At 39.1% G+C, this 25853-nt stretch overlaps 1 protein-coding gene across 1 annotated transcript in view; it reads left to right on the top strand.

Annotated features, from left to right (window-relative positions):
• The first annotated feature begins 9543 nt into the window (after positions 1-9543).
• Positions 9544-25853, top strand: part of LOC138761401 (BICD family-like cargo adapter 1) — a 145869-nt gene continuing 129559 nt past the window's right edge. The window contains exon 1 of the mRNA XM_069933434.1: positions 9544-10228. Coding sequence (XP_069789535.1) covers positions 9854-10228 — 375 coding nt within the window. The 5' untranslated portion in view covers positions 9544-9853. The remainder of the gene's footprint in view (positions 10229-25853) is intronic.

Raw genomic sequence — 25853 nt, 5'->3', positions numbered from 1 at the left:
GAGTATTGTGTTCAGTTTTTGTCACTGTGCCATAGGAAAGAGATTTTTAAGGTGGAGAAGGTGCAGAGAAGATTTATTAGGATGTTGGCAGGACTCGGAGGGGGTAGGGGTGGTGCTGAGCTTTAGAGAGAATTTGAGCAGGCTAGGTCTTTATTTCTTGGAGCACAGAAGGATGAGGGTGATCTCGCAGAGATGTACAAAATCAGGAGAGCAGTAGATTGGGTGAACTGAGTCTTTTACCCAGAGATGGGGTGGGAGAGGGTTGTGATATTGTGCCTTTATAAGACACTGGGGAAACCTCCATTGGAGTATTGCGAGCAGTTTTGGACTCCTTATTTAAGAAAGGATGTGATGAAAATGAAAAGGTTTCAGAGGAGGTACACAAGAATTATTCCAGGAATGAAAAGGTTATTGTTTGAGGAGTGTTGACAACTCTTGGCTTGTACTCATTGTAATTTAGGAGGGGGATCTTATTGAAACATTTCAAATGTTGAAAGGCAAGGACAGAGCATATGCAGAAAGTTTGTTTCCCATGGTGGAAGAGTCTAGGACAAGAGGGCACAAATTCAGCTTTGAAGGGCATCCGCTTAGAACAGAGTTGCGGTAGAATTTCTTTGGCTAGAGGGGGGAAAATCTGTGGAATTTGTTGTCACTGGTGGTTGTAGAGGCCAAGTCATTGGTGTATTTAAGGGAGAGATTGATAGGTTCTTGATTAGCCAGGTTATTAAATGTTATGGGGGGAAGCCCAGGCAATGGAGCTAAGAGGAAAAATTGATCAGCTCATGATTAAATGGTGGGGCAGATTTGATGGGCTGAATAACCTGTTTCTGCTTCTCTGCCCTATAGTTTTCTGATCTTAACTAACAGGAGCCTGAGGGGTAACTTTTTTTTTAAACACACAGGTGGTTGGAACAGGTTGCCAGAGGAAGTGGTTGAGGCAGGCATTACTGAAATGTTTTTTTTAAACTGGACAGATCCATGGATAAGAAGGGTTTAGAGGGATAAGGGCCAAACACAGGCAGATGGAGGTAGAACATTTTGGTCAGAGTGGGCAAGTTGGGCCAAAGGACCTGTTTCCACATTGTTTGATGCTAAAGAAAGTATTATAAAGATTAAAGACCATAAAATAATTGAATAGAAAATTAGCATAACAGGAAAATAGATTAGTGGTGTAAAACTGTTCTTGACCAGAGGAAAATATACAGTGGGGTTCCTTAGGGATCAGTGTAAAGTCTACTGCTTTTCTCAATATTTAGATTGTGAAAAATGCCAGCACTGCTACTGGTGTGGGGAGCAGAAACGCTTCTTCCAATGCTCCTTCCTGGGGTCCCACACACCAAATGTTACATAGATGACGATGTACAGGTTTAAAGTGCCTGTAGAATAGAGCTTGTGGGTTTTTTTTAAAACATCTGTAAACCCATAGAGGTCTGTGCCCAAGAGGACAGTGCCCATGCTTGGCAGCACAGATCATGAGGAATGCGGACTCGGGGCACCAGTGGACCAGCGCAGGGAACCAGAGCAGGAAAACACCACCCCAATGAGAAGGCAAAGATCTTCAGGCTGAAGATCATAGCAATGGAGCAGTGAGGAGCATAGCAACCAAAGTTCACGGGCTGCCTGTGAACTACTGGAGTCTGGTTTGTGGTAATCAGGGATTGGGATTTTATGAGGGTCCCAGTAGCAAGCAGGACCCTGACAGGGAATGGACATTAACAGTCTTGGTTCAGAACCAGTGATTGAGGAGCTAGACCCTAGCCATGTCCTTTGAGCCTGTATACCATGACTTTTTAGCCAAATATCACTCTAAACCTATCAATAAATTCATCCTCGTAAGCTGGTTCCCAGGCAACGAAGAGTCAAAATATAGAAGGGAGATCAAGGTGGTTTGATGCCAGGATAACAACTTTTCCCTCAATGTCAACAAGATTAAGGAGCTATTCTTAATTTCTGAAAAAGGGTTGCAATTTACTCCCTTGTCCATATTATCCGTTCTGAGGTTGACATAATAGCTTTAAGTTCCCAGGAGTGAACATCTGCAAAGACCTATTCTTCCCCAACCAACCACATGGACGTGATGCTCAAGAAAGTATACTGTGTCTCGACTTCTTCGGATTATTTATTTTATTGTCAATTCCTTTCAATTGTATATTTAATTAAATAATTTATCTCAACTTATTGGCATCTCCAAAGCACCTGATTAGACAACTATTTGTTGAAACTTGCATGTGTTATGAATATGCCAAGCAATAATCCCCTGTCCTTTTCTGACTTTGGTACTAACCCATTCAAAATTTATCTTGTCATTGTAAGAAGGTAAAGTTGGCACTATTGGTGCTACTTGGGAACATTAAAGAAGAGCTTGTTCAAGGAGTTTGGTGGCTTGTGATTCCAGAAACAGTCTATGCATTTCAAAGGAGTTCTAAAGTTGCGATTAAACAGTGATATAGTTAAAATATAAACACAGCGCTGGAGAAACTCAGCAGGTCAAACAGTGTCCTTTATAGAGCACAGATAAAGATACATAACCAATGTTTCAAGCTTGAGCCCTTCATCAATGTATATGGTGACATCGTTAACTTCAATTTCCCTCCAATTGCATAAAAAATGTATTTTTAAAGAAAGGCTGAACTGGATGATGAGATATTTCATAATCTTAAAAAAATGTATCATATTTGAATTAAAGAATGAATCTACACAGGAAACAGCCATTCTGTCCATTGGACTTACTCCAGCTTCTTTAAAGAGCTACCAACCACTCAATCCAACGAAAAATAACTTTGCTGTAATCTGTCAATAATCTATGGAAACATAAATTGACCCAAATTGGACAAACAACTTGACTTCCAGCATTGTTTCAGAAAAATAATGATTCTTCCTTATTATCTTGTATTCTACTACTTTTAATTTGTTGTCCCAAATCATGGAAGTCCCAAAATTATCAGAGACTTTAATTCCTTCCAGAGACTTTGTTGAGCTGCTTGTTTAATATTCAATTGGACAGCAACAATGATCTCCATTTAACTTTTGGGAAACTAACTTATGAAGTCAGCCATAAATTCATTTTCTTAGACACTGACTCAGATTTCAGATTAAGTGTCAGAGTATATACGTGACATCACAAACAACCCTGAGATTCTTTTTCCTGCAGGCGGGGCACCATTACCACTTATTGGAAGAGCAAAACTGGACACAACGTCTGGATGCAAAGGAATAAAGAAAAGACAGAGAGAAAAACAAATCAATGAAGTGCAAAAGTAACAGTCCTTAAATGAGTCCCTGATTGAGTTTGTGGTTGAGGATTCAGATGGTGGAGGGAAAGCAGCTGTTCCTGAACCTGGTGGTGTGAGTCTTGTGGTAGTTATATCTCTTTCCTGATGGTAGCAGTAGGAATGGAGTGTGTACTGGGTGGCTTGGATCCTTGATGATAGCTGCTGCTCTCTGACGGCAGTGCACCCTATAGATGATCTCAATGGTGGGCAGAGTTTTGCCTGTGATATCCAGGGCTGCATCCATTACCTTTTGCATGCCTTAATGCAGAACATATTGGTAACCCCATGCCAGACCATTATGTAGCCATTGTCCATCACCTCATCCATAGTCTGCACATTTGTAGAAATTTGCCAGGGTTTCCGATGCCATACCAAACCTCCACAAACTCCTGAGGAAGTCAAGGTGCTCATGTACTTCCTTCACAATGCCATTAGTGTGTGGGTCCAGGAAGGATTCTCTGAGATAGTAATTCCCAAGAACTTAAATTTGCATACCCTCTCCACCTGTGATTCCCCCAATGGTTCATACCTTTCTGGTTCTCCCTTCCTGAAATCAACAGTCAGCTGTTTGGTTTTGGTGACATTGAGAGTACAGTTGTTGTGAGTCCACCATTCAGCTACTAATTGACCTTTTTTATATAACCCACAACCATGGTATCATCAGCACATTTGTAGATGGTGTTGTTGTACTGAGCCACACAGTCACAGGTGCGTAGGGAGTAGAGCAGGGGGCTAAGAACGCAGCCCTGTGGTGCTCCAGTCATGATGAAGATTGTGGAGATGTTCTTACCACTCCTAACTGAGTAACTGGAGGTGAGGAAATCCATGATCCAATTACACAGTGGGGTGTTGAATCCCACTGCTGATCAGTTTTTAGGGGATGATGGAGTTGAATTCCAAACTGTTGTCCATCACCTCATCCATAGTCCACGAACTCTATCCCTCATCTTGTGGGTGTCCAAGAAACCACATCTTATCAAATCAGGATCTGCACTCCTGAGCCCATTTGAATGCCAATGCCAAGACTACCTACTTCCATCTCTTTAACATCACCCATTTCCATTCCCCGATTTAGCCTTCCCCCATACAGAAACTACTCTCCATGCCTTTATTGCCCCATGGATTAGGTTATTCTATCACTATTCTACTTAGCCTTACATTTTTCACCCACCATATGATGAGCTCTTCTAAAATTTGCCATCACTATCCTAACTCAAACAATTTCATTCATCCAACACCTTAATCCTGGCTTGGCTCTATAACCCCTACAATCTTAACCATATAACCATTTACGGAGCGGAAACAGGCCATGTCAGCCTTTCGAGTCTGCACCAGTTCACTAGAACAATTCCACTAGCTCAAACCTCCCGCTCTCAGCCAATAACCCTCCGACCCCCTCATCTCCATGTACACATCCAACCTCCTCTTAAATGACAGAAGGGACCTTGACGCAACTATCTCATTCGGAAGTTCATTCCATTCTGCCACCACTCGCTGAATGAAAAGGCCACCTCTAATATTTCTCCTAAAGTGTTGCCCCCTTACCCTTAACTCATGGCCTCTTGTTCCAACCTCCCCTGCCCTCAGGGGAAAGAGTCTGTTTATGTCTTGTCTATCTATTCCTTTCTTAATTTTAAATACCTCTATCAAGTCCTCTCTCAGTTGCCCAAGTTCCAATGTGCTCTGACAACCCGAAATTTTATAGCAGAACCCAGAACAAATGCCCTGTAAGCCAGAATATAAATTTAGTTGTGAAAATATAATTAAGAAAACAGTGAAATTACACCAAGTTGATGTTTGCAGTAGGCACATCAGAATTTAATTCAGGTTCCTTTTTCAAGAAGACTTGGGTTCCAGAAAGGATATTAATTCACATGAACTTTATTTTTATGATCTCCCTGTCCATAACAACACTTCTATTTAAAATTCCTGTTTTGAATTCTCTCCCTATTCCCCGGCCCTGAAACCTTTAACAATCTCTGCAGTCCTTCATTTCTAAATTACCAAATCATTCGCAAATTACGCTGGTGTCCCCCACTATTGGCTTTGGCATCTGTTTGTCTGATACAGAATTTCCTCAACCTTTTTGTCTCTCTCCTCTCTATTAAGTCATTCTCTAAAAAATATTTGACCAAGAAATATCCCTTTGAGTCACAGTATGAACTTCTGATATTCATTCTGGGTATATTTGTTTACATTAACACAGTGATATTGGTTTTTACATCCCATGATACAAAACATCAAAGAGCAGCTGAGTTTTCAGTAGCCTAAGCGACAGTTATTCCTTCATCATAATAATGAAAGCAAACTACATGATAATTATTAGTTTGTTATACCTTGATGTTAACAATTGAGACTATATTATATTCCACATTACAATCGCAATTACTGTTTAGAACTAATTTATTGATGTGATGAAGTTCTATTTCGGGCGACCTTTGGTGCTTCAACATTTTTATTTGCTTCTTTCATTCAATAATTGCAAATATCACAACACTTAAGTGTTTAATTAGTTGTAAATCACTTTTGGACATCCTCAAGTAGTGGTTTTCAACCTTTTTCTTTCCACTCACATAAGGTGGTGTATGAGTGGAAAGAAAAAGGTTGAAAACCACTGTTTTAATCGTAACTCATTATGTGCAGTTTTCATAACTCCAAAGGAAATAGGCCAATGACAATTTTTCTCAAGCAAAATACTTCACTAACAATTGGGTCTAGAGCTGTGATTCACAACCTTTTTTCCCACCCACCTCCTACCTTAAGCAATCCCTTACTAATCAAAAATCACCGATGCCATGGGGATTACTTAAAGTGGTATGTGATAGAAAGAAAATGGTTGAAAACCAGTTTTAAAGGTATGCAATAAATCTTGTGTCTCTGCCAGTTTGTATCTTGTGACACTGTAAATGTATCTGTCTAATAACCTTGACATTTCTTATCATGACTCCTTCCCTTTCTCCTCTTTTTTAAATTTTTTTTTAATTTTTCACACTATGAACCGTATTAACCAAAATACACACAAACATTTCTCTCTTGAATATACACAGTGTCATTTTCTCCCCTTTTCCCCCCTCCCTACCCACTAAACATTCAACATATACAATACAATAAACCCATTAAACAATGTCATCACTCAATGAAGATAAACAAGAAAATTGTGTCATCTACTTTTACACACTGGGTCAGTTCATTTAGTCTTCTCATTCTGTCATTTTAGGGGGTGGAGGTCCACAGTAGCCCTCTCTGTTGTGTTCCATGTAAGGTTCCCAAATTTGTTTGAATACTGTGACGTTATTTTTTTAATTATATGTTATTTTTTTCCAATGGAATACATTTATTCATTTCTATGTACCATTGCTGTACTCTCAGGCTCTCTTCTGATTTCCAGGTTGACATTATACATTTTTTTGCTACAGCTAAGGCTATCATAATAAATCTTTTTTGTGCTTCATCCAATTTGAAGCCTAATTCTTTCCTTCTTATATTACTTAGAAGAAAGATCGCTGGATATTTTGGTATGTTGCTTTTTGTGATTTTATTTAATACCTGATTTAAATCTTCCCAAAACCTTTCCACTTTCTCACATGCCCAAATTGCATGTACTGTTGTTCCTGTTTCCTTCTTACAGCTCTCTGATACTGTTGGGTCCCATATATTTAACTTTTGGGCATGGTGTATAGCCTGTGTAACCAATTATATTGTATCATGCGTAACCTCTTGTTTATTGTGTTTCTCATAGTTCCGGAGCATAGCTTTTCCCATTTTTTTATCTTTATGTTTAGATCTTGTTCCCACTTTCGTTTGGGTTTATAGCTTATTTCATCATTCTCTTTCTCTTGCAGCTTGATGAAAAATTGGTACAACGTAGGAGTTCTCCAGTATTACATCATCTGCTCAATATTTGGAAGAAGATTCATGTAGAAAGGAATAAAACAAATTACCAATTACCAGAACTAATATTGACGCAAAATCAGTTACTCCCTTTTACAATAGATAACCTTTCCTTTAGAGAATGGGAGAAAAAAGGGATCAAAAGAATAGAAAATTGTTTTTCAGGAAATAGATTATTATCCTTTGAACAAATGAAAGATAAATACAATATAACTCAAGATACAGTGCTGGCATATTACCAATTGAGATCCTACTTGAAGGACAAATTAGGAAGCAGTCTGAGGTTATCAAAGGGAAGTAACTTTGAATATGTGATTATAGATACAATGATAATCAAAAGATTTATAACAAATATGTATATTAAACTGCAAGAAAAGGAGAATGAGGAAACAAATGGTAAAACTAAACAAAAATGGGAACAAGATTTAAATATAAAGATAAAAAAGGAAACATGGGAGAAGTTATGTTCTGGAACGATGAGAAATACAATAAATACGAGGTTACGTATGATACAATATAACTGGATACACAGGCTATACATTACACCTCAAAAGTTAAATAAATGGGACCCAACAGTATCTGACAGATGTTTTCGATGTAAAAAAGAAATGGGAACAACAATTCATGCAATCTGGACATGTGAGAAAGTAGAAAAACTTTGGGAAGGTCTAAACCAGATATTAAATAAAATTACAGAAAACAATATACCAAAAATCCAGAGATCTTCCTCTTAAGTAACATAAAAATCAAAGAATTTGGAATTGATTTGGATGGTGCACAAAAAAGATTTGTTAAGATAGGGCTAGCCGTAGCAAAAAAATGTATTATGTCAATCTGGAAATTGGAAGATAATTTGAAAATACAACAATGGTATATAGAAATGAATAAATGTATTCCATTAGAAAAAATAACATATAGTTTAAGAAATAATATTGAAATATTTGAACAAATATGGGAGCCTTACATGAAACACAATAGAGAAAACCTACCGGGGACATTCACTACCTAAATTAACGAAAGGAGAAGGAAATGAAAAGAATTGACTCAGTGGAATTTCTTGTTTATTTTTATTGAATGACAACATTGTTTGACTGGTTTAATGTATCTTAGATTTTGTACTTTAAATGGATGGGGGGGGAGCTAGGGAGGGTGGGATGGGAAGGGGGGGGGGAGGAAATGACACTGTATACATTTGAAAAGGAAAATGTATGTATCATGGTCAATGTGGTTTATGGTGTGAAAAATAAAAAAAATTTTAAAAAAAGGGAAAATCCAGATTGGACCAACATAGAGCAAGATAAAATAGGGGAGAACATATACTTTATAAGTGGGATGAAAAACTGGTGCAATATTGAAGTTCACCGATACTGCACCATCTACTCAACATTTGGAAGAAGATTCACGAAGAAAGAAAAAAAAACAAATTAACAACCACCAAAATTATTATTGAAGCAAAATCAACTAATCCCTTTCACAATAGATAACCTTTCCTTTAGAGAATGGGAGAGAAAAGGGATCAAAAGAATAGAAAATTGTTTTTTGGGAAATAATTTATTATCTTTTGAACAAATGAAGGACAAATATGGTAATTCGTCCTAATTTCTCCTCCTTTACCACATTCCCATGTCATCCTATTCAAAGAGAAGGGCCACTGAATTATCTTTATATTTATCCCTTGTTATTTCTTCTTGGATTGAATTATTTACTCTCTGTATTTCCATTTGCTCTTATTTACTATTTCTCTTCTCATATATGTCATCTTTTTAATGTCACATCTTTTTTCCACGCATTTCTCCCATTTTTGTACTCTCTATTTACCTCCCAGTATGTTGTAGCATTCTTCATTTGTTTCCGATATCTTTTCTTTATCTGTTTGCCCTTTCCCAAATCAATCCCTCGTTGACCTCACTCGATTCCATCCTGAATGCATCTCCATGAATGTCATTTCTGTCACTGCCTTTATCTATATTTATCCCATTCTCTCCCCTTGTGTCATTGTTGCACTCAATTTCTTCCTCGAAGTTCCACCCTGCATTTAGCTCAACAAAATTCGCACCGCCGTTCCCTGTATTTTTCTCTGCATTTACACACATTTTAACTCCAGTTTTTTTTGCATGACTTTTTAAAACAATATCCGACTTTCTCCCTATCGTTGTGGCCACCTTCCTTTGATCTCCCCAGTTATTTCCATTCATGTACATTCAGGCCCTCCACTTATTTTCTGCCCCTGCATTTATTTCTGATCTATTTACCTCTCCCACTGTCTCCTCGTCTGTCTGCTGAGGATGGGAACATTGGCTTTGTACCAATGAGCGACGTGCAATGTGCAGGTGTCACATTCCGTCAGAGGGGTGTGGACGCGCGTTGGGTATCAGTTTGAGCTTTGCGTGCGTACCGCAGCATCATGTGCCCCGCTGCATCATTGTAAAGAATGGGCTCATCGTCCCCGGCGGAGCGGGGCAGTGGAAATAAAGCGGTCAGCAAGGCGCACTACAGCACCGTCGTCCCGGGACAGCGGCCGGTCTCGAACGGTCACTTCTTGCAGCTGGATACCACCCTGCGTTTAAGGGGAGCGGGCCAAAGCATCCCGATCCCGCCCAGGTCGATGGGACTCGGTGCAGTCAAGGTGCTGAGCTGGGACCGGAGCCGATCGCCTTAAGTGCGAGACTGCCCCAGCGCCGGTGGAAACCATGGCGGCTCTGTGGCTGCAGGAATTTCAGCAGGGCGACGATTCCCACCGCTCGTTCGGCGTGGAGGAGGCCGAGGGCCACCAGACCAGCAGCCTGCCGCCCATTCCTCCGCTCCGAACACCTCCAGGGCTTGGTAACAGCGCCGCCCTCTCGTTCGACGAACACTTCCCGGTGTTGGCGACCACCAGCCCGGAGGGTTATGGCGAGGAAGACCTGGCCGCTCACCCAGGCATCGAGGACCTGCTCTCTCAGCTTCGGCAGAAGGATAATGATCTCATCCTGGCGGCTAAGCTCGGCAAAGCCCTGCTGGAGAAAAACCAGGAGCTGAGCAACCAGTACGAGCTAATGCAGAGAGAGCTTACTGACAAACTGGAGGTACGGTGACCTGGCAAATGGAAGACAATCCTTTATCCCTGACCCTGATTTTCGTTCTCTTTCCTAATTTGCTTTCGGCTCATTAAACAGCGCCCCCCCCCCCCCCCCCACCGGCCATTCCTCCCTTTGGTAACCGGATCCATGTTTCCCAGTTGTACCACAAATCGCACCTACTTCTATTAATGTTACGAGGTCTCGCCCTCCTCTACGGAGACGACTTGGTTCTGATCATGTACGTCATTAGATTCGTCCGGAACCTCTTTCAGGGGCGTCAAAAGCGGGTGATGTTGCAAATGTTCTCCCGTCCACGTTTTAACATTATAGTTTCCCGAAAATGCAACCGAGAAAGACGTGCCGTCTGATTTAATGGTAACAATTGTGTCGTGATTTTTAAAAGTTGACCAACTTTTTTCATCCCGAGGTACGGGGGTCAGTGCTCGGTTTGGTGGGATTCATTATTGCAATGTCTTTTCCAGGCTGAAACTCAGACGTGTTTTGGACCTGGTTAGACGACTGATACTATAACGTGTGACGAGTTAGCCCTTACCGTTCAGCGACTTTGTTAAGTGGGCAGTTTCTTCCCTGAAATCGTTCCTGTGGGCTTGGTGGCGATGGTCAAACTGTTACCCAATCTGCTTCGTATTAGTTTGAACAAGCGAAAAGGAAGTGACTTTAACGCTTCAATCCTAAAGCCAAGTCAAACTTAAATTCATGTAAAAACACCAAATTGCTGGAGGAACTCAGTAGGTTCATACGAGGTAAAGATACAGTGCTCTCCATAACGTTTGAGACCAAGACACTTATTTCCTCTTGTGTGCCCAAGTGCTCCATGGCTTTAAATTTGTAATCAAACAATTTGCATATAATTAAAGTGCACATTCTCGATTTTATTCAACGTTATTTGCATACATTTTGGCTTGAACACCTTTGACGTGATTTGCATCTTGCAGTGTAGCCTCTGTATTTCTGTTCATGCAGTTGTCTGCGGACAGTAGTCAGGGACTTATCCACATTGGCCTCCTGGAGAGTGTTTTGAATCTGTCGGACAGACGTTTGAGGATTTTTCTTCACTATGGTGACAATTCTGTCATCAGCAGTGGAAGTCTTCCTTGGAATATCGGTCTCTTTGTGATTACTAAGCTCACTCGTTTGCTCTTTCTTCTTAATTGTTGATTTTGGTAATCCTAAGGTTTGGATGATGTCTCTTACTCTTTTATTGCTTTTCAGCCTCATAAGGGCTTCTTTGACTTTCATTAGCACAACTCTGGTTCTCGTGTTGGAAAATAGCAACTACAGATTCCAAAGGTGATCAAAAGCTTAAAGCAAGCCTAGCTCTCTTATACCTGCACCAATGAAGCAATTAAACATAACCAAATACTCACAAATACCTGTGAAGCCAAATGTCCAAGACCTTATGGTGCCCTGAATAAGGGGACTATGTATAAAATATACTGTAATTTCTACATGGTCAAACCAAAATGTATACACATAACTTTGTATAATAAAATCTGAATGTGCTCTTTAATTACCTGTGAATTGTTTAATTAAAAATGTAAAACTGTGGAGTACAGGGGCATATATAAAGGAACAAAGTGTCTTTGTGTTTAACATTATGAGGGCACTGTATGTCACCAATGTTTTGGGCCTGAGCCCTTTTTTTCAAGATATAAGCAAAAAGCAGACAGGCACCTGAATAAGAAAGATTGGGGGAGGATAGCAGAAATGTCAGACGGAAAAGTAAAGGCCCACAGACAAGAGGTGATAATCAGACATGGATAGGAAGACCGGAGAGGAAAGGGGAGAATTGATTAGGGGAGGGTGGCTCTGTGAATGCTGGGCTGGAGGAAAGGAAACAGTGGGGGGGGGGGAAAGGAAAGAGAGCAAGTTGGGCAAGACAGCAAGAGGAAAGGAGACGTAGGATAGGGGTGGGATGGGCTATTGGAAACTGGAGAAGTCAGATAATGCCATTTGGTTGGAGGGTGCGGAGATAGAATACTAGGTGATGTTCCTCCAATTTGTGGGAGGTCTCGGTCCGTCAGTGCATAAAACCATAGATGGGCATGTCAATGTAGGAATGAGATGGGGAATTGAAATGGGTAGCCACTGGGAGATCCATGGTATTTGCGGTGGACAGCGTGAAGGTGCTCAACAAAGTGATCTCCCAGTCTACCTCCAGTCTCTCCAACGTAGAGGAGCCAACAATGGGAGCACAAGATACAATGGATGATGCCCGCAGATTCACAAGTCAAGATTTGTTTCACTTGGAAGGACTATTTGGTGGTGTAGGAGGAGATGTGGGCACAAGTGTAGCATTTCTTATGGTACCAAGGGGGCATTAGTGGAAAGGGACATGTGGATGAGGGAGGTATGGATGAAGGAGTCATGAAGGAAGTGGTCTTTGCAGAAAACCGAGGGGAATACGTGCCTGGTGGTGGAATCACATAGTAGCTGCAAATGGTGGAGGGTATGATGGATGCAGAGGCTGATGGGGTGGTAGGTGAGGACCAGGGGAATCCTGCCCTTGTTGCACATGGGGGCCCAAGGCAGATGAGCAGATAATGAAGAATTGTGGGTGAGAGTCAAGTCTGAAGATACAGCACAGCAAGTCCGTGATATGCATGAAAAGATTCCTTGTATGGAAATTAACCTTCTACTGTGAGATTTTTCTTAACATTTTTAATGTAATGAAAGTGGGTCAAAATAAGAAAGTGGGGGAGGGGTGAGCTTAATTATTTATTAGAAGGCTAGATGTTGGTGAGGAGTTAAAGATACTATACCGGTAAGAAGAAATGGTATTAGAACAAAGAGAGAGAAACCTGTTGACTTGAGAGTCCAGGGGCAAAGATTCAGTTAAATCTTGACCTTGAGGTATTGTGTTGTTGGGAGTTTTCCCATTCTATCTGTGACCTTGTGGATTTCATCCAGAGGTGTCTACTTTCATTAGCATCTTAGGGACTTGCTGGTCTATAATTCCCAGGATTTTCCCTATTACCGGGGTGGCATGGTTAATGCGATGCTGTTACAGCGCCAGTGTCATAAGTTCGCTGTCTGTAAGGTGTATGTTCTCCTCTGGTCTGCATGGGTTTTCTCTGGGTGCTCTGGTTTCCTCCCACCGTTCAGAATGTTTAGGGTTCTAGGTCAATTGGGTGGCACAGGCTCATGTGCTGAAAGGGTCTGTTACTTTGCTGTATGTCTAAATTTATAACATTTACTCTTTTTAAACATTTGCCATTCTCCAGTATTTCCAAATAACAGTTGAATTACAAAGAGAATTCAAACTTTATGCATGTTGGAGATTTTACTACAGAAATAGCCTTGAGGATATAAATTGCACTCCCCCTCCCAACTGTGGCAGTTCCTCAGGAATGAAGATGAATTGATTCCATTCTGGTTTTTGTGCATTCTGATAATGCCAATATGGGAACCACAGGCTGGAGGTTTATCCATAGTGTGTTCCTTTCAGTGATTGTCAGAATTCTGTGGGCTTCGCAGTATCACAGAACCTATCACAGTATCTACAGCAGAAAAAACAGGCCCTTTGGTCCACAGTGTTGTGCCAACCTAATCTAACAACAGCCTAGAATTTCCCAACACCATAAGCCTCTGTTTTTCTCAGTTCCATGTATCTCTTTAATAGTCTCTGTAAAGATCCTATTGTACCTACCTCCACCATTCACTGTGTGGGATTACTTGCCTCTTCCATTCTTCCCCCCCCCCCCCCCCCCATTTTTACTCCCAAACAAATTAAAACTATTCCCCTCATGTTAGCCATTCCAACCTAGGAAAAATTCTCTGGTCATCCAAATGATCAATGACTCATCATCTGGTACATTTCTCTCAGGTCACCCCTCATCCTATGTCACTACAAGGTGAAAAGACCAAGTTCACTCAATCTATCCTCATCAGGCTTACTGTCCAATCGAGGCAGCATCCTTGTAAAACTCCTCTGCATCCTTGTAAAACTCCTCTGCATCCTTGTAAAACTCCTCTGCATCCTTGTAAAACTCCTCTGCATCCTTGTAAAACTCCTCTGCATCCTTGTAAAACTCCTCTGCATCCTTGTAAAACTCCTCTGCATCCTTGTAAAACTCCTCTGCATCCTTGTAAAACTCCTCTGCATCCTTGTAAAACTCCTCTGCATCCTTGTAAAACTCCTCTGCATCCCCACGATGGCAGCCACGTCCTTCCTCTCGTGAGGTGGTCAGAACTGAACACAACATTCTAAGTGGGGTCTAACTAAGGACTTGTATAGCTGCAACATTACCCTCAGCTCTTGAACTCAATCCATTGTTAATGAAGGCCAATACACCAAATACCTTAACAACACTCTCTCTCAACCTGTGTAACAGATTTGAGTGTCCTATGGACATGACCCCCAAAATCTCACAGTTAATGCACACTGTTCAGAGTCCTCATATTGACGTGACTGCTCCTCTTTGAGTGGTCATGGGTCAGAGATTCCACAAACAGTATCTAATTATATCCTTGAGTATTCAAGATTTCTTTATTGTCATGTAATAAAAACAGTTGTAATATTATACAAAATTTGCTTTGAGGTAGAGCGATTCGCCATCAGCTGAAATTGCTGGGAGTTTCTTACAGTCAGAGAAAGTGTCCCAGAGTCACTGAGTGTCAGTGGTTTGGCCTTGAATGCTCCCGGAGTCTCTGCAGCCACACAGACTCCAGTCCAAACCACTGGAACCCGCGCTTCAGATGCTCACCTCTGACACAATCATGAAGCCTCCAGCACCCTCCTGCGTCTCGGTTCTGATATCTGGTACCCCTTCAGCCAGTCTCCAACAATCTACAACCTGGTTTGACTCCTTTCACCACATTTGCCAGCAGCCCACAGCCTGCATGAGTTCTTCGCCCCAAGTCGCCAACAGCCACAGAGCCCCTCACTGGCTCACCACCATGATCACTGTCCTGTAGGGTAATCTCTGCTGCTCTTTCTCAAACAGGGGCTGTTTTCCCAGCTTTCTGCTGTCCTATGCCAGTTTGCAACCCCTGGAGTCTGCAACCCCTCGTGGCCACTGAAAATTAAAGGTGCTGCAATCTTGGGCCCAGGATTTTAAAGTAAACCACTGATGGCTCCTTTAACAGGCTGTTTAAAGGCTACAGAGCCATTGGCAGTTGAACTGGGTGGTAGAACCCTGCAGATTAGTGCTGTGTCTCTTCTTGCTCTCCGCGGATCCTCACCAGCAGCTTCACTTTCCTTGCTGTAACTCCGGCAGCACTGGCATTTTATTTTTGAAGAGGTGAGTATTCTCTCCCTTTGTAATCTCTTGTGGCAGAGCTTGTTATTGAGTGTCTGTTTCAGGAGTCTGGTGTGACCAGCAATGTGATGTGTCCAACAGATCTGACTCCATTTAACTAGGGTTTCACTTATAGAAATGCTGACTTGGGAGACGACACTGACATTGATTTGCTTATTCCGTGAGTGGACATTGAGTAATTTAGGGACCCAGCATAGGTCATGTCTTTTCAGTGTCTTAAGTTGCCTGCTGTAGGACATCCGGGTCTTGGAAGAGTATCAGGGCAGAGAATACTGCTGTGCAGTAGACCATGAACTTTAAGGCAGCTTTGAGGTACGGATTGACCTTTTTAAAAACTCTTCCTCTAAAGATTGTATTGGCACATTAAAGAGATTGATGAATATCACCATCAGTACCTGCTGTTCTCGAGGTAGCTCCCAAGAAGTGGGAAGTAGATCATGTTTTCCAAGGTCTTACCATGAACTTCTTGTCAGAGTGTAGAGACCATTGTCTTTCAGATGTATGAATGTATGAACAAATTGGCAGTAGTGATCTTGCCTTTGGTGTGGTCACGGAATATTTGGAGGCACACAACGGGATACCCTAAAGCCAGTGTAGTTTCCTCAAAGGAAAATCTTGCTTGACAAGCCTATTAGATTTTGAGGAAGTGACAAGCAGGCAAGATAAAGGAGATGCAGTGGAATTGTGTATTTGGATTTTCAGAAGGCATTTGACAAGGTGCCACACATGATTCTGCTTAACAAGATAAGAGCACGTGATACAACATGAAACATGCCAATGTAAGTAGAGCGTTGGCTGATTGACAGACAGCAAAGAATTAGAATACAAGGATCATATTCTGATTGGCTGCCAGTTGCCCGTGGTGTTCCACAGGGTTTGGTGTTGGGCCACTTCTTTGTGTTGTATTGTTAGTGCTCCATGCACGAAGATGTGGACCAGCCCACAAAATGGCCGACAAATGCGGCCACCACACAGACCTTGGGGTGATGCTGGCCGTCATCCCAGATGACCTCCTGCATGGGGGGGACTCTGGCGTGAACGCTAGCTATCCCAGGCCGGTGCTCCGGTTATGTGGGGCCCTGACATCAGTGCCTGGGACCCATATAAGTGCAACAGCCAGAGCAGTAAACCAGTCTTGTTTCAATGCTACAGTATATTCCCAACCGTATCTGACATATGTTTTCGTTGTAAAAAAGAAGTGGGAACAACAATTCATGCAATCTGGACATGTGAGAAAGTGGAAAAATTTTGGGAAGATCTAAACCAGATATTAAATAAAATTACAGAAAACAATATACCAAAAAACCCAGAGATCTTCCTCCTAAGTAACATAAAAAACAAAGAATTTGGACTTGATTTGGATGGTGCACAAAAAAGATTTGTTATGATAGCTCTAGCCATAGCAAAAAAATGTATTATGTCAACCTGGAAATTGGAAGATAATTTGAAAATACAACAATGGTATATAGAAATGAATAAATGTATTCCATTAGAAAAAATAACATATAATTTAAGAAATAATATTGAAATATTTGAACAAATATGGGAGCCATACATGAAACACAATAGAGAAAACCTACCGGGGACATCTACCACCTAAAATAACTAAAGGAGAAGGAAATGAAAAGAATTGACTCAGTGGAATTTCTTGCTTATTTTTATTGAATGACAACATTGTTTGACTGGTTTAATGTATCTTAGATTCTGTACTTTAAATGAATGGGGGGTAGCTAGGGAGGGTGGGATGGGAGGAGGGAGGGGGGGAGGAAATGACACTGTATATATTTGAAAAGGAAAATGTATGTATCTTGGTCAATGTGGTTTATGGTGTGAAAAAAAAAATGCTACAGTATATTAATGATTTTTGTTATGGCATGAATGGCTTTGTGGCCAAGATTGCAGATGATACGAAGGTAGGTGGAGGAGCAGGTCATGTAAAATAAGCACAGAGTCTGCAGATGGTCTTGAGCAGATTAGGAGAATAGGCAGAGAAGTTTCAAATGAAATATAATGTCGGAAAGTGTACTGCCGTGAACTTTGGTAGAAAAAATAAACAGACTTTAAATGGGGAGATGATTGAAAATACCCAGATGCAAAGGGACCTGGGTGTCATCGTGCAGCATGCCCTGAAGGTCAACTTGCATGTTGAGACAATGGTGAGGAAGGCAAATTCAATACTGTCATTCATAATGTAACTTGATTGGTTTCTTTCCAGAATTATTTTTAAGAATGTCTAATACAGTTTTGGATGTATTTTTTGAATTGTGCTGATATTAATTTGTGATGGGTTTATTATATGACATGCTATTTGTTATATTAGTAGACTTTATATGTTGGATTAGTATGTTAAACTCTATTTTAAAAATACTTTAAAAAGAAAAGGGAGTAATAGAATATAAAAGAAAGATGTGATGTTAAGGTTTGTAAGGCACTGGTGAGACCTCACTTGGAGTATACTGAGCAGTTTTGGGCTCCTCATTGAAGAAAATATGTGCTGGAGTTGGAGAGTATATGAGGGGAAATGAAGGGATTTCTTTAGAGAGTGATGAATCTGGAATTTGCTACCACGGACGGCTGTGGAGATCAGGTCATTGGTGTATTTAAGGCAGACATTGATAGGTATCTGAATATCAGGATAGCAAAGGTTATGGAGAGAAGGCAGGTGAATGGGGCTGAGTGGGAAAATGGATCAGCTCATGAAATAGCAGAATTTGCTTGATGGGCCAAATGGCCTACTTGTGCTCCCATTTCTTGTGTTCTTCTGACAAACAATCACCATAAAACACTAGGATAATTGAATGAAAGGTTTATCATATGAGGAGCATTTGACAGCTCTTGGCTTTTACTCATTGGAATTTAGAATGGTGGGGGGGGGGAAGAATCTCAAAACATTTCAAATATTGAAAAGCATGGACAGAGTAGATGTAGAAGGGTTGTTTCTCATGGTGGGAGAATCTAGGACAAGATGGCAAAACTTCAGGATTGAAGGGAGGCCACTTTAAACAGAGATGTGGATGAATTTCATTAATCAGAGGGTGGGAATCTGGAATTAGTTGTCACAGGTGGTTGCGGAGGCCAAGTCATCGGATGCATTTAAGACAGAGATTGATAGGTTCTTGATTAGCTGGGCATCAAATGTTTTGGGGAGAAGGCCAGACAGTGGGGCTAAGTGGGGAAAATGGATCGGCGCATGATTAAATGGTGGGGCAGACATGATGGGCTGAAGAGCTTATTTTTGCTCCGATGTCTTGTGTCGTCATTTTAAGTTGCAAAGTTTCTCATTAGTTCCACTCTTGCAGGAAGCTTGTTGGAGGTTCCTTGAAGTCCACATTGGCCCATCAATCCCCTTTTCATCAGCATTCAGTTTCACATTGAGGAAAGCCACTCATAAGATTAGATTTCTCTTTAATTCTATTTATTTCCAATATTTAGTTACTGGAGAAATTGCTGGTGAGCTGTTACTTTTATCTGCTGCAGTCCTTTTGATGAAAATCATTCAATGATTCACTCAATACAAGGATCATATTCTGATTGGCTGCCAGTTGCCCGTGGTGTTCCACAGGGTTTGGTGTTGGGCCACTTGGATCCAGCAACAATGAAAGACTAGCAATAAATATTCCAGTCAAGGTGATGTGCAACTTCGAGGGGAATCTGCATATGGTGTGGTCATGCATCTGCTGCCCTTTGTGGTGGTGGCTGAAGGTTCGATAGGTGCTGTGAGCAACTGATGGGCTTTTTTTTTGTAATATTTTATTTAAATATTTTTAGATCATACATGTAGTTAAATAATTTCAATTTTGGTTTTATCCCCATTATATTTCCCAGTAAAAACCAATCTTTTAAGGAAATCGAATTCCAGTAATCTGTTCTTTAAAAAAAAAAGTTAGAAATCTTCACAAAAAGGTCTCACTTTGGAACATGACAAGTCAAGTGTAAGAAAGTTCCTATCTTCTTGCCTCATCTAAAACATTTATCTGATAAATCTGATTTAAACATTTAATTTCTGTGGCATGCGATGTAACTGATGCAAAAAAATTATACCTTGTCATACTGTCCTTGCATAAATTAGACTAGTTTTGCTCATCAATACTTACATTTAAGTCTGATCCCCATCTCTGTCTTGGCTTATGAACCTCCTGTTCAGGGACTGCCCTTTGAAGTAAGAGATACATTGCCGAAGTGAAATTCTTTGTTTCTCTTTCGAATCAGAGTCTTCACATCATTAAACTTTAGATTAAAAACATTGTTTGCCCCAATTTTTCCTTTGTGTGCTCTTAATTGAAGATTGTGTTTTTAAGGATTCCATGTTTATTTTTTAAATTGTTCAAATAACACAAATTGCCCCTGCTCATAGCAATACTCAGTATATTTGATCCCCTTACGAGACTGTCTCTAAAAAATTTTTTTATTACCAATTGTAAAAGGGATAAAATAAGCCTGCTTTGAATCAGAGGTGTTTTAGGAGAGAGACCCCCTTTTGTTCCAATCTCATAATTTATTTACCAAATATTGTATGTTTTAACAAGGGGCTTCCTTCTGTTTCCCATTTTTATATATAAAATTTTCTGCTATTAACATATAACAATTACTGTATGGAAACAGCCCTTATCGGCCCTTCTAGTCCACACCAATTTAAGTGAAACTCCACTAGTTCCACCTATCTGGTCCCTGCCCATAACCCTCCAACCCCCTCACATCCATGTACTCATCCAACCTCCTCTTAATTGACAAAATTGACCCTGCTGCAACCACCTCTTCCAGAAAGTTATTCAACTCAGCCACCCCTCTCTGAGGGAAGAAGCAACTTCTAAAGTTTTTCCCCCAACCCTCAACTTATGACCCCTCGTTCCAATCTCTCCTACCCTTGAGAGGAAGAGCCTATTCACATCTACTCTATCTATTCCCCTCATAATTTTATACATCTCTATCAATCTATATGCTCCTCTTTCTCCTACTTTTTCTCGTTCTATTTTCAACTATGCAGGATTGTCTCCTTACTTTAAAAAGGAAGCAAGAAATCTCATCTGGACTGCTCGGTAATAATTTTTTAAATTTGCGAACTAAATCATATCTCCATGTTAATTTTTCTATGGAGACTCTGGACATCTTTACCTTCCAAAGGAATTTTTTGACATTTTTAAACTCCTGATAAAACCTATTAGTTAATGGAATAGGCAATGTTTGAAATAGGTACTGAACTCTTGAAAATATATTCATTTTGACACAATTAACCATTCCAACTAATGTTATTGGTAAAGCTATCCACCTGTTTGTCATCTTCATCCTTTTTGAGCGAAGGTGAGTAATTCATATAAATTGTTATCTGTACGTATTCCTAAATATTTTATCCCATTTAATGGTCACTTAAATTGGGTGCTTCTTTGGCACTGAGTATGATCCCCTTCTGAAAGTGGCATAATTTCGCTCTTATCCCAATTTATTTTGTAACTCAATACTTTCCCATAATCTTCCAGTTTTGAGTACAGTTTCTGTAACAAAGTTACTTGTTCTGTCAAATGTATCATCAGCAAATAAATATATCTTTCATTCCTCCCAGTTGACCTTGAATCTTTTAATATCTCTATCTTGACAAATTGCCTCTGCAAGTGATTCTATAGCTAGAATGAAAAGAGCCGGAGATAGCAGACATTCTTGTCTACTAGATCATGTCAACTGGAATGGTGCAGAGACTTGTCCATTTGTCACTATTTTGGCTTTAAGATCATTGTACAGTGTCTTAACCCAATTTATAAAAATTTGCCCTAATCCAAATCTTTCCAATATTTTAAATGGAAAGTCCCGCTCCAGTCTATCAAATGCTTTTTCTGCATCCAAGGCCACACCTACACTCAGATCACTTTTTGTACCAGATGAATTATACTAAGCAATCTACTTACATTATCAGCAGATTCTCTTTTTCACAAAGCCTGTTTAGTCCATATTTATTAATTTCATCAAAAAATTTCACTAATTATTTGCCAAGGCTTTGGCAATGACCTTATAATCTGAATTTAACAGTGAAATAGTTTTATAAGGTGATGGTTTTCATAGATTTTTTTTTCCAATTACTGTAATTATCACAATTGAGAATGATTCTGGGAGGGTATGTGTTTCTGATGCCTGATCTAACAGGAATCAGCAAATCTTAAAATTCTTTATAAAATTCGGGTGGTGGGGGCGGGAGCTATCCTCTCCTGGAGATTTATTAATTTGTAAAGAACCCAGCATCTCTTTCACCTCCATATGGGTAAAGGGAGTATTAAGTTCTACCTGTTCTTCCAGGACTAACCTTGGAAGTTTAATTTGTGAGAGAAACTTCCATCTTATTAACGTCTCCTTGCGATTCTTATTGCTATAACTTGGAGTAAAATTGCTGAAAAACCTCATTAATTTCTTGAGGCTTGTAACTAGATGTATTTGCATCTGTTTTTATCATATTGATCATTCTTGAGACCTGTTCTGCTTTCAACTGCCAAGAAAGTACTTAATGGGCTCTTTCACCTGGTTCATAATACCTCTGTTTATTGCTTTTCCTATTCGATATGTTTGCAATGTGTCACACTGACATTTTTTTTATTAATAAGCTGTCTATGCTTCTCCAGAGCTCCTCATTACAAGGTCCTTTCCCAAATAAAGTATTTATCTTTCCAGTTAATCCACCTCTTGTATATATTCCTTCTTTTTTTTAATAATTAATTTTTCACCCTGTTAACTATAAACAACCAAAATATGTACAAATGTTTCTCATTAAAAATACACAATGGGATTTTCCACCTTTTTTCCCCCTTCCTACCCCCCCTCCAAAACCAATAAATATTCAACATATACAATACAATAAAACCATAAAACAATGTCTCCACACAAAGGAAAAACAAACCAGAAAAATGTGTCATCTACTTTTATACACTAAATCAAATCGTTTTGTCTTCTTATCATTTTAAGGGATGGAGGTCCGAGGCAAGCTCTCTCTGTTATGTTCCATGTATGGTTCTCAAATTTGTTCAAACAATGTGACTTTATTTTTTAAATTGTATGTTATTTTTTCCAATGGAATACATTTATTAATTTCCATGTACCATTGCTGTATTCTCAGGCTCTCTTCCATTTTCCAAGTTGACATTATATATTTTTTTGCTTCTGCTAAGGCTATCATAATAAATCTTTTTTGCACTTTATCCAATTTGAGTCCTAATTCTTTATTTCTTATGTTACTTAAAAGAAAGATCTCTGATTTTTTTGGCATGTTATTTTTTTTTGTGATTTTATTTATTATCTGCTTTAGTTCTTCCCAAAACATTTTCACATTCTCACATGCCCAAATTGCATGTATTGTTGTTCCCATTTCCTTCTTACAGCGAAAACACCTATCTGATAATGTTGGATCCCATTCTTTTAATTTTTGAGGAGTGATATATAACCTGTGTAACCAATTATACTGTATAATGCATAACCTTGTGTTTATTATATTCTTCATAGTTCCAGAACATAACTTTTCCCATGCCTCATTCTTTATCTTTATGTTTAAATCCTTTTCCCATTTTTGTTTAGGTTTATAGCTTATTTCATTATTTTCCTTACCTTGCAGCTTAATGTACATATTTGTTATAAATCTTTTAATTATCATTGTATCTGTAATCACATATTCAAAGCTGCTTCCTTCTGGTAATCTTAATTTGTTTCCCAATTTATCCTTTAAATAAGCTTTCAGTTGATGGTGTGCAAACACTGTTCTGAGAGTTATTCCATATTTGTCCTTCAACTGTTCAGATGTTAATAAATTATTTCCCAAAAAACAATTTTCTATTATCTTGATTCCTTTTCTCTCCCATTCTCTAAAGGAAAGGTTATCTATTGTAAAAGGGATTAGTGGATTTTGCATCAATAACAATTTTGGTATTTGGTAATTTATTTTTTTTCCTTTCTACATGGAGCTTCTTCCATATATTAAGTAAATGATGCAATACTGGTGAGCTTTTATATTGCACCAGCTTTTCATCCCACTTATAAAGTATATGTTCCGGTACCTTCTCCCGTATTTTATCTAGTTCTATTTTAGTCCAGTCTGGTTTTTCTCTTGTCTGGTAAAAATCTGATAAATACAAACTACCCTGGTTATACCTCTCTATTAATTTATCTAATGCTACCTCAGTTTTCCCCTCAATTTCCACCCCCCCCCTCCACAAGAATTTCCTTATTATTCTCTTTAGCTCATCAAAGAATTTCTCTGTTAAGGGAATTGGTAACATTTGAAAAAGTATTGTATCCTTGGGAAAACATTCATTTTAATGCAGTTCACCCTCCCTATTAACGTTAGCGGTAATTCTATCCAATGTTCTAAGTTTTCCTGCACTTTTTTTAATAGTGGCTGATAATTTAGTTTGTAAAATTGGCTTAAGTTATTGTCTAACCTTATTCCTAGGTATTGGATTGCTTGTGCTTGCCATTTAAATGGTGATACTTTTTTTAAGTTCTGTGTAATCCACATTACTCATTGGCATTACTTCACTTTTATTTGCGTTGACCTTGTACCCCGATATTTCTCCATATTCCTTCAATTTCTTATGTAATTCTTTTATTGATATCTCTGGTTCTGTTAGGTATACTATGATGTAATATGCAAATAAACTGATTTTATACCTCCTTTATTTTTATCCCTTTTATTTTGTTTTCTATTATCAGCTCTGCCAATGGTTCTATTGCTAAGACGAACAATGAGGGGGATAATGGACATCTCAGCTTAGTTGATCTACTTAATTTGAATTGGTTCGATACATATCCATTTACTACTACCTTTGCCAACGGTCCATTATATAATGCTTTAATCTGATTAATATTTTTCTGGCAGATTGAACTTCTGTAATATTTTAAATAAGTAGTCCACTCTACCCTGTCGAAGGCTTTTTCTGCGTCTAAGGCAACAGCCATCATTGGTTTCTTATTTCCTTGAGCTGCATGAATTAGATTAATAAGTTTACAGATATTATCCGTTGTTCGTCTTTTCTTAATAAATCCAGTTTGATCTTGTTTAACTGTTTTTGGAACACAGTCTGCCAATTAGTTTGCTAATAATTTTACTATTATTTTATAATCTGAATTAAGTAGAGATATTGGTCTATATGATGCTGGTGTTAATGGATCCTATCCCTTCTTTGTTATTACTGTAATTATTGCTGTCTTACTTGAGTCTGGCAAGTTTTGTGTTTCTTCTACCTGATTCATTACTTCCAGGAGAGGAGGATTTAATAACTCTTTAAATATTTTATAAAATTCTATTGGAAATCCATCCTCCCCGGTGTTTTATTGTTTGGCAGCTTTTTTAATATATCCTGTACTTCCTCTATTTCAAATGGTTTTATCAGTTTGTTTTGTTCCTCTTGCAATTTCAGCAGTTCAATTTTAGCTTAAAGACTCTTCTATTTTATCATTTGTCCCCTCATTTTCAGTTTGGTATAATTGTTCATAAAATTCCTTATAGTTTTCATTAATCTCTGTTGGGTTATATGTGATTTGTTTGTCCTTTTTCCTTGATGCCAATACAGTTCTCTTAGCTTGTTCTGTGTTAAGTTGCCAGGCCAATATTTTGTGTGTTTTTTCTCCCAATTCATAATACTTTTGCTTTGTTTTCATTATGTTCTTCTCCACCTTATACGTTTGTAATGTTTCGTATTTTATTTTTTTGTCCGCCAATTCTATTTTTCTTTATATCCTCCCTTTTCACTAATTCCTTTTCTGTAATCGCTATCTCCCTTTCCAGTTGCTCTATTTCCTGATTGTAATCCTTTTTCATCTTAGTTACATAACTTATTATCTGTCCTCTAGTGAAAGCTTTCATTGCGTCCCATAGTATAAATTTATCTTTCACCGATTCTGTGTTTATTTCAAAATATGCATTTGGCATTCAGTAAACTCTCTAAATTCCTGCCTTTTAAGTGGCATGGAGTTTAACCTCCATCTATATGTTCTTGGAGGGATGTCCTCCAGTTCTATTGCTAATAACAAGGGTGAATGATCTGAAAGTAGTCTAGCTCTATACTCAGTTTTCCTGACTCTCCCTTGAATATGGGCCGACAACAAAAACATATCAATCCTTGAGTATGTTTTATGTCTACTCGAATAATATGAATATTCATTCTCTTTTGGATGCTGTCTATATCCATAAGTTTAATTTCCTGCATTGATTTAACCATGAATTTGGCTACTTTATTCTTTTTGCTTTTCTTTTATCCAGTTTTATCCAACAATGGATCCAAATTAAGGTTAAAATCCTCTCCTATCAATATATTTCCTTTTAGCGTCTGCAATCTTCTAAAAAATATCCTGCATAAACTTTTGATCCTCCTCGTTAGGTG

The sequence above is a fragment of the Narcine bancroftii genome, chromosome 4, assembly GCF_036971445.1.
Source record: "Narcine bancroftii isolate sNarBan1 chromosome 4, sNarBan1.hap1, whole genome shotgun sequence".
NCBI classification, from domain to species: Eukaryota; Metazoa; Chordata; class Chondrichthyes; order Torpediniformes; family Narcinidae; genus Narcine; species Narcine bancroftii.
This window is presented reverse-complemented; position numbering and strand designations above follow the sequence as displayed.